We start from the raw sequence: 17,129 nt of genomic DNA on the forward strand, positions 1-17,129 counted from the left end.
CCGACCAGATCAGACCTTTTCTCCAGCTTGTTCAATGTTTCTGTATGTTGGTCTGATTCTCTGGTTTCATTTAACTGCGAGAATGTTTTCTAATGTGATTCGCTGATGTTCTAGGTAATATTACTATTCTCATTTGAAAATGCAATCTAAAGTCAATTTATATGTTATGTATCGTTTATATGTTGTATGTTTATATGTTATGTAGCTTTACGCAGAACTGTGTTGTCCTTCTCGATCGCCCGTTCTGTACTGCTGATAGGGACAGTGGCATAAATAGTCATGCTGAAAGTAAAACCTGATGTCCTGTTGCAAAGTTTAGATGTGATATAAAATAGCAAAATGAGCTTTTCTAGGCAAACAATTAAAACGGTTGGTCATGTAGATTTTTGTTCATACTATCGTTTATTTGAATCTCTGTTTTTTTAAGAATATTAAACTATTATTGTTATGTACTCATAGGAAAAATTTTAAAAGCTGTAACTGATTTATTGACCAAACATACAAACGATATAAGCAAGTAAAAACACAAGGGTTTTACGGGAGCTAAGAACGAACATGAGATCACGTCATGCGTTGATAGAAGAAATATCCTAACGGTAGTGAACGCAGTAATAAACGAATAACGATGATCGTCAGCAACCCGTTTGGTTACACGTTAAGGTTTACCGGCCGTTCTTGCACACTACACCGGTTGCTCAAGTACGCCAATGTCGTTTGGTGCTCGCACGAATTGAGTCCATCCAGCGAAAGTCTACTTGGTTCACTCTGCGCTCCTGGGATCATCACCTCGACTATTAGACCAGATGTTTGTAGCCAGGATTCTTGCCCCTCATGGAAAGGGTGCTAAACGCCAGGCGATTGTTCCTGTCGGGATAAATAGATGATCAAATTAACTTTTTTTACTTAGCTATGGGCCAACATCATAAACGTACCGGTTCGTGTCTTACAAGTGTGCGGTCCTAGCTCGCGGTGGAAAATCGGCGCACAGTTTTTCGATGTGTTGCTAATCCGGCGTCCGAATTGCACCGATTTCTGCGACGTGTTCGAGACTGGTATGTTGATCTGAACATTATGTTCATTAGCAATCTGGTCCGTTCAACTAGTAAGAAAAAAAAAATTCTTCTACATATAGATAAGTCCCCCGTCTCAATTAGTGAGTAATCACTGTGTGTTTTGCACAGCAATTACTCTCCAGTCAGCACCACGAGGAGGTTTGAGATCGGAGTTCTAAAAATGCTCGATCAATGCAAAATGTTAATTTAACATTGAGCAAGCATCTTTAGCATTTGCCAACCACCTACCTAACCATCTAATCTTTTCTGCACTATCTAAACTAAGCTCCTATCAGATGCTAGCTATTTGGCCCTAATCTGCTTTCAGTATATTTAAAATCTCCTCAAAACTATTCTGGTTATGACGCTTAAACTGATACTCCCTCAAATAACACCTCATGCTACCTTTGTGCGTTCCCTTACTCCTAATAAAATCCTTTACATGCCTCCATAAATTTTCTATATTCTGTGTATGAATATCGCGATTCCCTGGATCTACAAAATTCTCTGAATGATTTACCCTATTGTGCCTATATCCATGCTGCTCTAATCCTCCGTACGCTGCCCAACAATCTGTCACTACTGTACTATTCCTATCTACGTTGTTCAAAACTAAATTATGTAAAGTTGCCCTATCTCTTTTCTCTACTATTTCTAAAAATATCTCTTTCGTTTCCCTACAAATTCCTCCAACTAGCCAAACCTGATTATTATTTGAAATACGTCCCCTATGATTCTTACGCTTAACTACTACCGACTCGTCTATTTCTACCGTTAATCCTAATCCTCCTATCGGTCTTCTGTTAGCCTCGACGTAACTAGCACATTTTTCCCTAATTTCACTAAACCACTTATAAACTGTGTTCTTATTAACTGCAAATTCCTCAACTATCGTTTCTACGCTAAGATTCCTAGTCCATCCTAATATCAACAGCATACTTTTCCCTAATGTTAACCTCGATCCACTAAAAACACTGCCCTTCCTAACCGAACACTCTGCCCTATTACACCGCGGGTCACAACAAACCCACTTAAAACAGCCTTGCGAACTTATCGGTTTCCTAATCATCCCTGCACTACAGTTCTCGCAATTCTGAGCTGCCCTCAACAATCCTGCATCTAACATCAAACTAACTAGCCCTACCTCATCTTCAACTAACTTCACTAGCTTCGTCACTGTACTTGCCTGTCCTAACACATTCATTTTCCTACACTAATTGCCTACTAACTGCGCTTTTGATATAGAAAAAATTTATATTTGCAAAACACAAAATTTTATCTTCTAGCTGTGTTATTTTATGCGTTTGTTTGTTGGTGTGAAGAATGTCGTTTTTTATGATTGGGGCACCTTAAGCAATGGTTGCCAACTTTACATTCGAACGTGCTTTGGCGCCTATATTTCGAATAAAAATAATTACTGCCGTAATGCTTGTTTAATCTTTCATTATGTGAGTCGTTTTACAATAAAATAATTTGTTAATTTTTCATCCACAATTTGTAAATACACAGTTTAAAATTTTCTGCAAAAACATTTATTGCATTTCGAAGATCGAAAACTAAGCCGTGATGCCAAATATATCCGAATTCAAAAATGCAAAAAGTTGATAATTTTTGGTATCAAAAAAGAAAAGCCAGGCCAAATTAAAAATCATAGAGTTAATTTTTTTTTTCATTTATTCCGGAACGGAGAGTTAAAAAATTAATATGTATTTGAAATACTATATTGAACATTACTCATTATCATTAAACTAGTGAATATTTTATCTGTTGCTTTAAATAAAACAAAACAAAAATTATCAACTTTTTGCATTTTTGAATTCGGATATATTTGGCATCACGGCTTAGTTTTCGATCTTCGAAATGCAATAAATGTTTTTGCAGAAAATTTTAAACTGTGTATTTACAAATTGTGGATGAAAAATTAACAAATTATTTTATTGTAAAACGACTCACATAATGAAAGATTAAACAAGCATTACGGCAGTAATTATTTTTATTCGAAATATAGGCGCCAAAGCACGTTCGAATGTAAAGTTGGCAACCATTGCTTAAGGTGCCCCAATCATAAAAAACGACATTCTTCACACCAACAAACAAACGCATAAAATAACACAGCTAGAAGATAAAATTTTGTGTTTTGCAAATATAAATTTTTTCTATATCAAAAGCGCAGTTAGTAGGCAATTAGTGTAGGAAAATGAATGTGTTAGGACAGGCAAGTACAGTGACGAAGCTAGTGAAGTTAGTTGAAGATGAGGTAGGGCTAGTTAGTTTGATGTTAGATGCAGGATTGTTGAGGGCAGCTCAGAATTGCGAGAACTGTAGTGCAGGGATGATTAGGAAACCGATAAGTTCGCAAGGCTGTTTTAAGTGGGTTTGTTGTGACCCGCGGTGTAATAGGGCAGAGTGTTCGGTTAGGAAGGGCAGTGTTTTTAGTGGATCGAGGTTAACATTAGGGAAAAGTATGCTGTTGATATTAGGATGGACTAGGAATCTTAGCGTAGAAACGATAGTTGAGGAATTTGCAGTTAATAAGAACACAGTTTATAAGTGGTTTAGTGAAATTAGGGAAAAATGTGCTAGTTACGTCGAGGCTAACAGAAGACCGATAGGAGGATTAGGATTAACGGTAGAAATAGACGAGTCGGTAGTAGTTAAGCGTAAGAATCATAGGGGACGTATTTCAAATAATAATCAGGTTTGGCTAGTTGGAGGAATTTGTAGGGAAACGAAAGAGATATTTTTAGAAATAGTAGAGAAAAGAGATAGGGCAACTTTACATAATTTAGTTTTGAACAACGTAGATAGGAATAGTACAGTAGTGACAGATTGTTGGGCAGCGTACGGAGGATTAGAGCAGCATGGATATAGGCACAATAGGGTAAATCATTCAGAGAATTTTGTAGATCCAGGGAATCGCGATATTCATACACAGAATATAGAAAATTTATGGAGGCATGTAAAGGATTTTATTAGGAGTAAGGGAACGCACAAAGGTAGCATGAGGTGTTATTTGAGGGAGTATCAGTTTAAGCGTCATAACCAGAATAGTTTTGAGGAGATTTTAAATATACTGAAAGCAGATTAGGGCCAAATAGCTAGCATCTGATAGGAGCTTAGTTTAGATAGTGCAGAAAAGATTAGATGGTTAGGTAGGTGGTTGGCAAATGCTAAAGATGCTTGCTCAATGTTAAATTAACATTTTGCATTGATCGAGCATTTTTAGAACTCCGATCTCAAACCTCCTCGTGGTGCTGACTGGAGAGTAATTGCTGTGCAAAACACACAGTGATTACTCACTAATTGAGACGGGGGACTTATCTATATGTAGAAGAATTTTTTTTTTCTTACTAGTTGAACGGACCAGATTGCTAATGAACATAATGTTCAGATCAACATACCAGTCTCGAACACGTCGCAGAAATCGGTGCAATTCGGACGCCGGATTAGCAACACATCGAAAAACTGTGCGCCGATTTTCCACCGCGAGCTAGGACCGCACACTTGTAAGACACGAACCGGTACGTTTATGATGTTGGCCCATAGCTAAGTAAAAAAAGTTAATTTGATCATCTATTTATCCCGACAGGAACAATCGCCTGGCGTTTAGCACCCTTTCCATGAGGGGCAAGAATCCTGGCTACAAACATCTGGTCTAATAGTCGAGGTGATGATCCCAGGAGCGCAGAGTGAACCAAGTAGACTTTCGCTGGATGGACTCAATTCGTGCGAGCACCAAACGACATTGGCGTACTTGAGCAACCGGTGTAGTGTGCAAGAACGGCCGGTAAACCTTAACGTGTAACCAAACGGGTTGCTGACGATCATCGTTATTCGTTTATTACTGCGTTCACTACCGTTAGGATATTTCTTCTATCAACGCATGACGTGATCTCATGTTCGTTCTTAGCTCCCGTAAAACCCTTGTGTTTTTACTTGCTTATATCGTTTGTATGTTTGGTCAATAAATCAGTTACAGCTTTTAAAATTTTTCCTATGAGTACATAACAATAATAGTTTAATATTCTTAAAAAAACAGAGATTCAAATAAACGATAGTATGAACAAAAATCTACATGACCAACCGTTTTAATTGTTTGCCTAGAAAAGCTCATTTTGCTATTTTATATCACATCTAAACTTTGCAACAGGACATCAGGTTTTACTTTCAGCATGACTATTTATGCCACTGTCCCTATCAGCAGTACAGAACGGGCGATCGAGAAGGACAACACAGTTCTGCGTAAAGCTACATAACATATAAACATACAACATATAAACGATACATAACATATAAATTGACTTTAGATTGCATTTTCAAATGAGAATAGTAATATTACCTAGAACATCAGCGAATCACATTAGAAAACATTCTCGCAGTTAAATGAAACCAGAGAATCAGACCAACATACAGAAACATTGAACAAGCTGGAGAAAAGGTCTGATCTGGTCGGTATGAATCAGATGACTCAAGTAGCTGTGTCGAGCGAAATAACGCAAGAGCAGATTTTATTCGAATTTTAAATCGAATAGCAGTGCTTAAATATAATATATGTAATACATAAAACGCCGTGAATGTTTATTGTAGTGAAATTTCAGTGCGGTTGCAACTACGTTACTTAAACTATTATTACGAGAACCACAATCAAGAACGAACCTCGATTTTGTAATAGGTAAAAGGTGATAAAATATTACATCAATGCGACAAAAATTACCTATTCGGAATACTTCTGCAATTTATGCTTCGTGGAGTTGTGGAATATTCGGTGAAACAGTGCGTTTGCTTTTTACGATTACCCGTCTTAGCTCTCGTCTTACGATGACGAAGCCACAAATGAAACTGTTGATGTCGAGCAAACAAAGTTCAGCTGAAATTAATTAAGGAATTACAGTACTTATTGGAAGCATTATTGCAGCTGACGAGCGGAACTAAAAAGTGAAATTCGCTCAACGAAGCTCGTTCACCAAAAAGAAAAAGACATATCCCGGCTATGTCCAAACATATGTTGATAAACTTGCCACAAAAAAACTGACCGCGATCGCGTGAGGTCTGGGAAATCCGATCACCAAAAATGTTTGTCAACATAACCCAGCGCGGGCGAGTAATGTACACAGGAAATTGGTGCTTAGTACAATAAAGCTAAAGAATGTAAAGTTAAATAATCCTATTAATACGAAAGGGTAGATAATAAAGAACGTAATTCGAACACAAGTGCCCGGATCAGTCGGAGGTTCTTGCTTCCGGTCCGAACACACCCAACACAACACAACACAACAAATCAAAGCGACATACCAAGGAATAGGATGTAGACCGCAAGTACTGTAGCGCGATAGACATTTTAGCGTAGTTCCAATCCGACGCCACTAAAATGGCGCGTCTTTATTAAATCGCGTCGAGACGATTTTAACCTACATGTGAAGAGATTGCGTAAATTGGATAAACGTATCGAGCACTGGCACATTTTTTGAAGACAAACAAACTGCCTATTGTTGGTTGGCTAGCAGTGGGTGCAAAGCGAGATGAATATAACGAGCTAGTCAAGTTCGTCGAAGAGCAAGTGCCAATGTTAAAAAAATGGGCAATATTGCTGAAGGTGCAGTCAGCTAACAGCATCCTCAAGGTGGCCAGCACTGAAAGTATTAGTGTCGTCTATAATCCATCTCATGATTCATCCAAGAACATGCCTCGTGCATGTTCGTGGGATTGTCCTCTCTCGTGTACCTCTCGCCATGTAAACAAATATGAGGTTTTTTACATTATAAAATGTTAAAAAGCGGCAGGAGCTAAGAAGAACAGAAGCTTTGTTGGAACTGTTTGTGTGCAGAGCATACGGTGAAAAAATGTTGGTCGCAATATCCGCCCATGGCAGGTATGTCCATCATCGGTTGTTCGACTGTGTCGGGAAATCGTACCAGTAAAACATATTTGAATAAATCGGTTAGACGATATTTTGATTGGTGCAGATAAAGTAATATCTGCAAAAATACAAAGGAATCAATCACAGCAGATGCTTAATGGAACATACAAGGAAAGGGGCAAAAGGAGGCTAGACACATCAATTTCGCTAAGCAGGATCGAGGTGATAAAATTGACTTGAGCAAGAGAGCGTCTCTTTTGAAGGGTTTCAAGGCCAGGCCTGGCCTGGCCTGATTATATCTTTTGGAATGCAAAACGACTAAATGCTTTTTGCACTTGCTCAAGTCTCAGGATATGATTAGGAGAAGACGGCGACCATACAACACTAGAAAACTCTACAATTGGCCTAATAAGACTGCAATATAGCTAATATAAAGACTAAAACATATATAGACTCCAATATCCTTCAAACAGAGAGGATTGAAAAATAATACAATACGAGGCAATACGACGGAATAAGGAAAGGGAACGGTAGGATTTTTTCGAGGAGCATTGAAAAGCTAAGTCTGCGATCAAGACACCTAAATCTTTTACAAACGACACCTGATCAAGAGGAACGCAGTGACACAATAAACAAAATCAGTGCGGTTCGGGAAGCGACAAAATAAGATAACATTACATTTAGTAAGATATAAAATAAGATCATTAGCAGCACACCAGGTTGAAGAAGAGTTAAAATGGTCTTGAAGTAATAAACAATCCCTCATATTGCGAGAAGATAGGAAGAAACAGTTTGAGATCGTCAGCAAACATGATTGAGGAAGGTGAAGCATACACTGCCTTGCGGAACACCAGAAGGATAAAAGAGAAAAAAGAGGGAATAAAGGACACAATCGAATGCGGCCCTAAAGTCGGTGTATACAACATCGACTTAGCGATCAGCATCCAAATGGGAAAACAACATTGCAACAGAGTACATAAGGTTAGACACAACTGATTTTTTGGGCATAAATCCGTGGTGGTTGCGGGAAACATTATTATGCACGCAGGGACCTTACTTCGAGTGGACAATGTAATCGAGTATTGTAGATGACGCACATTGCTTTGTAATTCCTTTATAATTAAATACATTACTACGACTGCCCTTCTTCTAGGTTTTGATTAACCAGCAGGAAGGGTCGCATGACTCTTGCAAGGACCAAAATTGGAACAAAATTAACAGGCACGGAACAATAATGACGCCACAACACTTAACACATACATAGGTAGCCCATCAGGACCAGACGAAAAGTACTAGCCCTGTGTGAAACTAAAAGTAATAAGCCACGCACTCACAATCTAATTATCAACAGGTTCAAACAGCTTCCTTGCGGTACTGAGAATGTGAAACTGTTTGCCGTTTGTAATCGTTTATGATGTTGTAGGTTGTTAATGTACAGTGTATTTTGGTTACCCACCGTTCAACATTACTGTTGATGGACAATCCGTTGAAAAATTAACACGACTTGGGAAACATGATCGCACACACTATCTTCATTGTGCATATTAAGCTGCATTACATTGGCCGAGCATTACAGGAAAGCGAAAAGAAAATGTGCATAATAAAGAAACTAGTTTTTTTAACCGTTCCAAAGGATAAAGATTAGTAAATAGAGAACTGATCATGAATTGCCCGTAGATAGTTACAGTTTTACCTTTAAATAAATAATAATCAATAAATAAAATAAATCAATATTCCATTGTTATCATAAAATGCTACAATTGTTTTCCTTTTTTGAAAAGCACGTTGTAACCATTTGTGGTGATTTTCCCATTATTTGTACGCAGAATTAATAAATATGTACCGTTTGAATATTTATTAGACCCTTATACAATTATTGGAATGTAATAAAACATTAAACGATGAAACCCTTGTGTGCTGAAAAAAACAATTATCCAAAATTAATAAACCCACCAACGGTCAACTTTATTCGCAATTCGAAAAAAATAATTTGACCATTACAGTCATGTGGAATTCACACTGTTGCCGACGAAAAAATTGTGCCCCTACATGTATGCAATGTGAAAATGAGGGAGCATGAAATTTCACCGGGAGCTATATTAGTTTTTTACCAATATATCTACAGCGGAGATTAATACCACAATATATGGAGCAGCGAACAATTTAATAAGAGCAGATCAAATGCTTAAGATACTACTAGATTGTAGGTAGCATCAAATAATAAAATTAATATTATTTTTACAAATATTGTGCACCTATTAATCTTGTCCTAAATATTGTTTACTGCAATGCACAATAGATGGCGCTTTCGTAAAACGTCCCGCTCGATTTTCATCGAAAATGCTCGAACGCGTCTTCCTTGCGAGCTCGAACAATGGCTCGAACGACCCAACAAACAATTCGAACTGGTTCGAGGCTCGAACAGGTCCGGTTCGAGCGTCGTTCGAGCCATTGTTCGAGCTCGCAAGGAAGACGCGTTCGAGCATTTTCGATGAAAATCGAGCGGGACGTTTTACGAAAGCGCCATCTATTGTGCATTGCAGTAAACAATATTTAGGACAAGATTAATAGATGCGCAATATTTGTAAAAATAATATTAATTTTATTATTTGATGCTACCTACAATCTAGTAGTATCTTAAGCATTTGATCTGCTCTTATTAAATTGTTCGCTGCTCCATATATTGTGGTATTAATCTCCGCTGTAGATATATTGTGGTATTGTATCGTTTGAATCCGCTTTCCGATCACCCTTCTTTGAACCATAATGGCGTACAGCTGAAGAAAACAACAAAACCATCGTTGCGCGTTGTCTGGAAAAATATGTCCTTAATTAATGGGCAAGTTGTAACGAATGTTGATATCACTCACCGTATCCTGTGTTTGGCCGCGTCGCAATGTCCTTCCAACACATTCGTCATATAGTTGTTAAGATGAAGATGAAGTTATAAGATGAAGAGCAGGTCGAATATTGAGGATCTTGTACACCAAACCAGTCGCACGGCTTCTTTTGGATTCCATTTTGCACCTAGCATGGGAAGATCCAAACAGAGCGCTGTTTTCAAAACAACAATGTTGGCACGAATATTGTACGACATGCACACGTTATTTACTTACCAGAGTATTCAGAAACACCACAGATTGAATATATTAACACAATGAAAGATTGTTGCACAGATTTAACTAAAAGGATTACTTTTAGCAGAGGAGATGCTCTTTAATCACAGGTCAGGCTTTGTTTACATTTCTATTTCATTCAATCTGTCAAAGCGGTAATCACCGCAGACAAAATGCAAACAAGCCATGGAAAAAGATGAAGAAGAGCAATAGATCGCACCAATTCGATTTTTTCGTGCGGGAGGAAATCAAAGACCCAAACCTTTGACGCAAACTTAGCCAAGATTCGGAACCAATCTTGCTGATTTAGCCGCGCGCAGAACCAAACGACGCTTGATTCGACCAAAAAGGCTCGGACAACGCTTAAAAAATCGTCGAATTGTTTGTTGGGGACGCTCGAACCGGACCTGTTCGAGCCTCGAACCACCCACCCAACAAACAATTCGAACTGGTTCGAGGCTCGAACAGGTCCGGTTCGAGCGTCGTTCGAGCCATTGTTCGAGCTCGCAAGGAAGACGCGTTCGAGCCTTTTCGATGAAAATCGAGCGGGACGTTTTACGAAAGCGCCATCTATTGTGCATTGCAGTAAACAATATTTAGGAAAAGATTTATAGATGCAAAATATTTGTAAAAATAATATTTATTTTATTATATGATGCTACCTACAACATAAAAGTATCTTTAGCATTTGGTCTGCTATTATTAAATTATTCGCTGCTCCACATATTGTGGTATTAATCTCCGATGTAGATATATGTGGTATTGTATCTTTTGAATCCGCTATCCGGTCACTCTTCTTTGAACCATAATGCACTTGAACCATAATGGCGCACAGCTGAAGAAAACAACAAAACCATCGTTGCGCGTTGTCTGGAAAAATATGTCCTTAATTAATGGGCAAGTTGTAACAAATGTTGATATCACCCACCGTATCTTGTTTCTGGCAGCGTAGCAATGTCCTTCCAATACATTCGTCATATAATTGTTACGATGAAGATGAATCTAATATTACGGATATTGTACACCGAACCAGTCGCACGGCTTCTTTTGGTTTCCATGTTGCACCTATTAGCGGAAGATCCAAACAGAACACTGTTCTCCAAGAAACATCATTGGCACAAGTATTGTACGACATGCACACATTATTTACTTACCAGAGTATTCAGAAACACCACAGATTGAATATATTAACACCAATGAAAGATTGTTGCACAGATTTAACTAAAAGGATTACTTTAAGCAGAGGAGATGCTCTTTAATCACAGGACAGGCTTTGTTTACATTTCTATTTCATTCAATCTGTCAAAGCGGTAATCACCGCAGACAAAATGCAAACAAGCCATGGAAAAAGATGAAGAAGAACAATAGATCGCACCACTTCGATCTTTTCGTGCGGGAGGAAATCAAAGACGCAAACCTTTGACGCACATTTAGCCAAGATTCGGAACCAATCTTGCTGATTTAGCTGCGCGCAGAACCAACCCAACAAACAATTCGACGATTTTTTAAGCGTTGTCCGAGCCTTTTTGGTCGAATCAAGCGTCGTTTGGTTCTGCGCGCGGCTAAATCAGCAAGATTGGTTCCGAATCTTGGCTAAGTTTGCGTCAAAGGTTTGGGTCTTTGATTTCCTCCCGCACGAAAAAATCGAATTGGTGCGATCTATTGCTCTTCTTCATCTTTTTCCATGGCTTGTTTGCATTTTGTCTGCGGTGATTACCGCTTTGACAGATTGAATGAAATAGAAATGTAAACAAAGCCTGACCTGTGATCAAACAACATCTACTCTGCTTAAAGTTGCCCTTTTAGTTAAATCTGTGCAACAATCTTTCATTGGTGTTAATATATTCAATCTGTGGTGTTTCTGAATACTCTGGTAAGTAAATAACGTGTGCATGTCGTACAATATTCGTGCCAACATTGTTGTTTTGAAAACAGCGCTCTGTTTGGATCTTCCCATGCTAGGTGCAAAATGGAATCCAAAAGAAGCCGTGCGACTGGTTCGGTGTACAAGATCCTCAATATTCGACCTGCTCTTCATCTTATAACTTCATCTTCATCTTAACAATTATATGACGAATGTGTTGGAAGGACATTGCGACGCGGCCAAACACAGGATACGGTGAGTGATATCAACATTCGTTACAACTTGCCCATTAATTAAGGACATATTTTTCCAGACAACGCGCAACGATGGTTTTGTTGTTTTCTTCAGCTGTGCGCCATTATGGTTCAAAGAAGGGTGATCGGAAAGCGGATTCAAACGATACAATACCACAATATATGGAACAGCGAACAATTTAATAAGAGCAGATCAAATGCTTAAGATACTACTAGATTGTAGGTAGCATCAAATAATAAAATTAATATTATTTTTACAAATATTGTGCATCTATTAATCTTGTCCTAAATGTTGTTTACTGCAATGCACAATAGATGGCGCTTTCGTAAAACGTCCCGCTCGATTTTCATCGAAAAGGCTCGAACGCGTCTTCCTTGCGAGCTCGAACAATGGCTCGAACGACGCTCGAACCGGACCTGTTCGAGCCTCGAACCAGTTCGAATTGTTTGTTGGGCAGTTCGAATTGTTTGTTGGGCAGTTCGAATTGTTTGTTGGGCAGTTCGAATTGTTTGTTGGGACGTCTTTGCGCGGTCTTTTCGTCCCCGTAGAGACGACGGAAAGACGTCTTAATAACACCTCATCGGACCAACTGTCATTGCGGCACAAAAAAAAGCTACAAAAATTATTTTTTGTGCCGCTTTTTTCCGAGCTTTTTTTGTGCCGCTTTTTTCCGAGCTTTTTTTGTGCCGCTTTTTTCCTTCGGTCGTCTTTCCCCAATGAAACCCTACAACAGTCCGGTCCGAATGCAAGCTAGCTATTTATAGAATTGAACTTGTGTATGTCTGATTGTGCAAATGTTTCTAACGTTTTATTGAATTGTCCTATGCGTCTGTTTTGTTTAAAAGATGACTGTAGAGCTACAAAAGCAACAACGGTGTAGTGGAATGGAAAACGTAATGCTGTTGCATTTCTTCATCAACAAATCGCGAAAAATGCGTAAAATTGATGGTGTACGTACTACCCGGTAAGCGTTTTGATGTATTTATGACCTCGGCCACGAAAAATGTGTTTTCTTTATATGGTTTGAGATAAATACAGTGCGATATTTGTGAATCGTTTCAGATACGGTAAACGCTTCCGATGATGCCATTTTACCATCTGACTATGTGGAAAACCTTTCTCCTTCGAAAAACTGCATCGAATCGGCAATAGGTTAGAAACATATCCATGATGTGTTATCAACTAACGGAGGATTAGAAAATGTTTAATGTTTTGCAAACCGAAGTAAAACAGGTGTGTCATCGTTCCTGTATTACACAAAAAGTCATTTCGTCAAGGATGAGACCAATAGGGACAAATGGAATAATATTGTAAAAAAATGTTTGCAATCCTGCAGACCCGGTGGAAGAGATACAGAATCATGATTATACCGGCATGTGTAATAGGGCAGTGCACTCCTTTCTTTCAAATAAAAGCTTGCCTCGTGCAACCGCAGTGCAAAAACACGCTACCTGCAAAATGTACATGTATTTTTCATTCACGGCATTTAGTGCCACAAAAACTACACAAACATTACCATCAGCTACACAAATTCAACATGTTAAAACAGATTCGGACTCCGAGGGTTGATGGCGTTTAGAGAATCTATTCCGACAAAAAAGCATTGCGATGTGGTGCTGGAACAATCGCTGGGTGTGTCTACACAGGAATAAGGCAACACAGTTGTAGTTCGGGATCCTTTCCTCGTTCCTGTTCATACCAGCTATCCTGTTCAAAAACACAATCATTCTGTAGAAGGATCTTTCAAGCCGTCTGCTTCACTGCTGGCGATCCTATTTAGAATCGGTAACAGCTCATGAAGGTGATGCAGCTACTCAATATATTTGGATAGTTTCGGGAAAGTCTCCTGAATGATATTTCTATCAAGAAAACAACCGTATTTTAAAATATTACCGACAAAAACACGTTTATTTAACTCTTTATCTTTCCCTTGGTGTTGTTTACACGAGCTTGATGGTCTTCTTCTTTGTCTTCTTCTCGAGCTTCATATGGCATGACAGCCAAAATAACGCACAAGGTAACAACATCAACAATGCAATGCCTACAGTTGTTTGCTTAGGGCCTGCTCTGGGATTTGTCGTATACGACCAACGACAAATACAAACGTATGGCGTTCTATGGAGGTGCTCTGAGAAATCCCGTAAAACTTGGTAAAACATCTGTCGTCATACAAATCATTTTGTTTTTTCTATAAACCTCGTGAAACTTGTCGTTCGCATAGCTAGCATATGTGCATCTTGGGTGTCAAAAACATCTGACAAGCGTTTTGGGGGGGAGAAATCAAAACAAATCCGTTAAATCGTCAACAACAACAAAAAATCAACAGTTCTGAATATTCATAATTCTGCAACCTTTTTTGGATCGATCGAACGGTACGTATTCTTCATCATAAAAAGTAATGTATTCATAATGTATTTAATCGTTTTTTTTCAGAAATGCAACACATCAATGTTGAAATATTGATCAGTTTGGTTAAGAAGCGAAAGAAGTTGTGGTGCCCAACGGATCCGTGCTACAGCAAATCGGATGGTAATTAAATTTCAATGTTTCTTTTTAGGTTTTTTTAGGTTGTTGGGTCGAATATGTCTCTTTCAGCCTGTCCAGTCCCCTTCTCTACTGCCGCCGCTTTTTCTACCGGAATTTAGGTCGACGTTTTCAGCCGGGTTGGTTCTGGTGCTGCTAATCTGGTGGTTGTGCTCTTGCTTGTTAGATCCGAAAAAGAGAACCTCTAGGAAAAACATATATCGAACGCACTAAAACAGCGTTTTTTAAACCATAACGATATAAGTTATTATAATTGTAAGGTTAGTAATAAATACAACACTGGTAATAATATGTGAGTCTAAATACTTTTATTATGGTATAAGGTATTGAGAAACATACAGTTTTATAAATGTTAGAAAGGATATAATATATAATAAAACATCCTCCTTCGACCCTAATTCGGCTGCCTCAACAGGTGCTCGAACAGGACGCTGAATTCTTCGCTTTCCGGACGGTGCATCATTATTTTTGCACAACTTTAATGGAAACAAATTGACTCACAAATTGTACGCGTAGGAAGAATCGAACGCGCGCGCTTTTTGTTGTGTTTGTATGTATGACGTTCTTCTGCTAGGTTTGACGTCCTTCATGCTTTGACAGTTTGTCGTATACGACAACTCCTAGAGCACCCATAAAACTTGTCGTTGTCGTTGGTCGTATACGACAACTCCCCAGAGCAGGCCCTTAACCGTCAACTCTACGACCGGATACCCGGGTATGATTTTCGTTTTCAAACTTATATAACTTTTTATTGATATATGATAGCTACCTGATTTTTTTTACTGTATCTTTAGGAAATTTAGTTCTCTTTCAGAAAATATCCAATATGTGGCATTTGGATAACTGGAAACATTATTTTTTCACAAATTTCTTTTTATACCCCTTATCTCTACGACCGGCATACCCGGGTATCCCATACATTTTGTATGGGGAACGCAAAGTTTTCGTCTTTAAACTTAATCAACTTTTTTTGTATTGGAAATTTAAATTTCAAATTTGGAACACAAAAGCGGGCATTAGTATTCTATACAATCGTGAAAAAAACAGAATTTTAAAGTTTATTTAGAATTTTTTAATGGTGTTTTTGTGTATGAAAACCCAACTTTTTGACATGTAGCATTCAATAACTTACTGTGATATAAGAACTTTGCCTAGTGAAATTCTGTAATAAATCAATTTGTCAGCATATAATATTAACAAAAATGCATATTTCAAGCATATAATTGGTATATATATTGTATATAATACATATATAGAATAGTATATATACAATAACATATATATTGTGTATAAAACAACCCAGCCAACCAGACTACGACCACAGAGTCTGATTAGGGTCGTAGAATTTTCATTTGTTCTACACTACGACTTTGTGGTCGTAAAAGCAGATTGGTTCGAAATCGTGCTATTTTATATCATGCCAACAGAGAATAAATGGGAATAAAAACAGAAACTTTTCAAATGACTGGAAAACTTTCAATATTTAACTGTTTCGTTCTTAAAAGTTTTCACAAATTTCGTTCAATTGCCGAAGACTTGAAATACAACGAAAATTGCTTTGTCAAATTTGGCATTGCCATTTGACATTCCAACGCGTGCTTTATCTCATATGAATTGATAGAGATTTGGAGAGGTTTAATTTGGATTTATTTGTGGTTTGTGGTTGTGTGAATTAAATTAAAGTGAAATATCAAAAGAAAACTACGCGCAAAACTTAAAAAAAGTGGTGTTTTGTACCGACGAAATCGACTTCTGGACGAACTGAGAAACGAAGATACTGCTCATACTGCCGCAGAGCTACAATTTAACCAAACTGATGATGGTTTGTTTTATTGTCTATTATTTAGACTATTGGTTAAAATTTAACAGTAATTCATTCTTCGTTTAAGGTGTAGTGAAACCAGCTTGTGACACAGCAGAAGAGCTTGTTGGCGATGCATCGTTCATCGATGAGAAGGAAGATAACGCTGTTCCTAGTGTCTCCGGCAGCTCTAGTGATGATGAATGTGAGACTGACGAAGAGGTCATTGATTTGGCGAATTTCATGTTGATTTGTATGAACTGTCATCACAAACTCGACGAAGAAATAATAAAGAACGAATATATTTCAACGAAGGATTTTAACGGTTGAATTATTTCATTTAAACTTTTGCAAGAAATGAAACTGCGTTGGAAATTTCACGACAAAAATGAAATATTTCAATTTTATGGTTCATATGCTATAATTATGGCCCGTTTTAAATATTTCACGAAGTCTTATAATTGCTGCTGTAAGTAATGCTTTAAGACCGCTATACGACCGTCCTATATCGGTCTTAGAAGGGTCGGATATCGGGTTTTGGCTAACTGGGAATACAAAGGATCAGGCGTTCAAAGCAAGAAAACCGTATGTGCTCAACATTCAACAAACATGCCCAAATGTAACAGTTGTTGAACTCTAA

At 38.0% G+C, this 17,129-nt stretch overlaps 2 protein-coding genes across 2 annotated transcripts; one reads left to right on the plus strand and one right to left on the minus strand.

Annotated features, from left to right (window-relative positions):
* Window positions 1-1,365: 1,365 nt before the first annotated feature.
* Window positions 1,366-1,989, minus strand: LOC128309171 (uncharacterized). Its single transcript, XM_053045566.1, has one exon. The coding sequence runs from the start codon at window positions 1,987-1,989 to the stop codon at window positions 1,366-1,368; it is 624 nt and encodes a 207-aa protein (XP_052901526.1).
* Window positions 1,990-3,516: 1,527 nt separating this feature from the next.
* On the plus strand, window positions 3,517-4,140 carry LOC128309146 (uncharacterized). The gene has a single exon (XM_053045552.1). It carries the CDS (start codon window positions 3,517-3,519, stop codon window positions 4,138-4,140), a length of 624 nt encoding a protein of 207 aa, XP_052901512.1.
* Window positions 4,141-17,129: the final 12,989 nt, after the last annotated feature.

This window comes from Anopheles moucheti, unplaced genomic scaffold (assembly GCF_943734755.1).
Source record: "Anopheles moucheti unplaced genomic scaffold, idAnoMoucSN_F20_07 scaffold_38_ctg1, whole genome shotgun sequence".
Classification (NCBI taxonomy): Eukaryota; Metazoa; Arthropoda; class Insecta; order Diptera; family Culicidae; genus Anopheles; species Anopheles moucheti.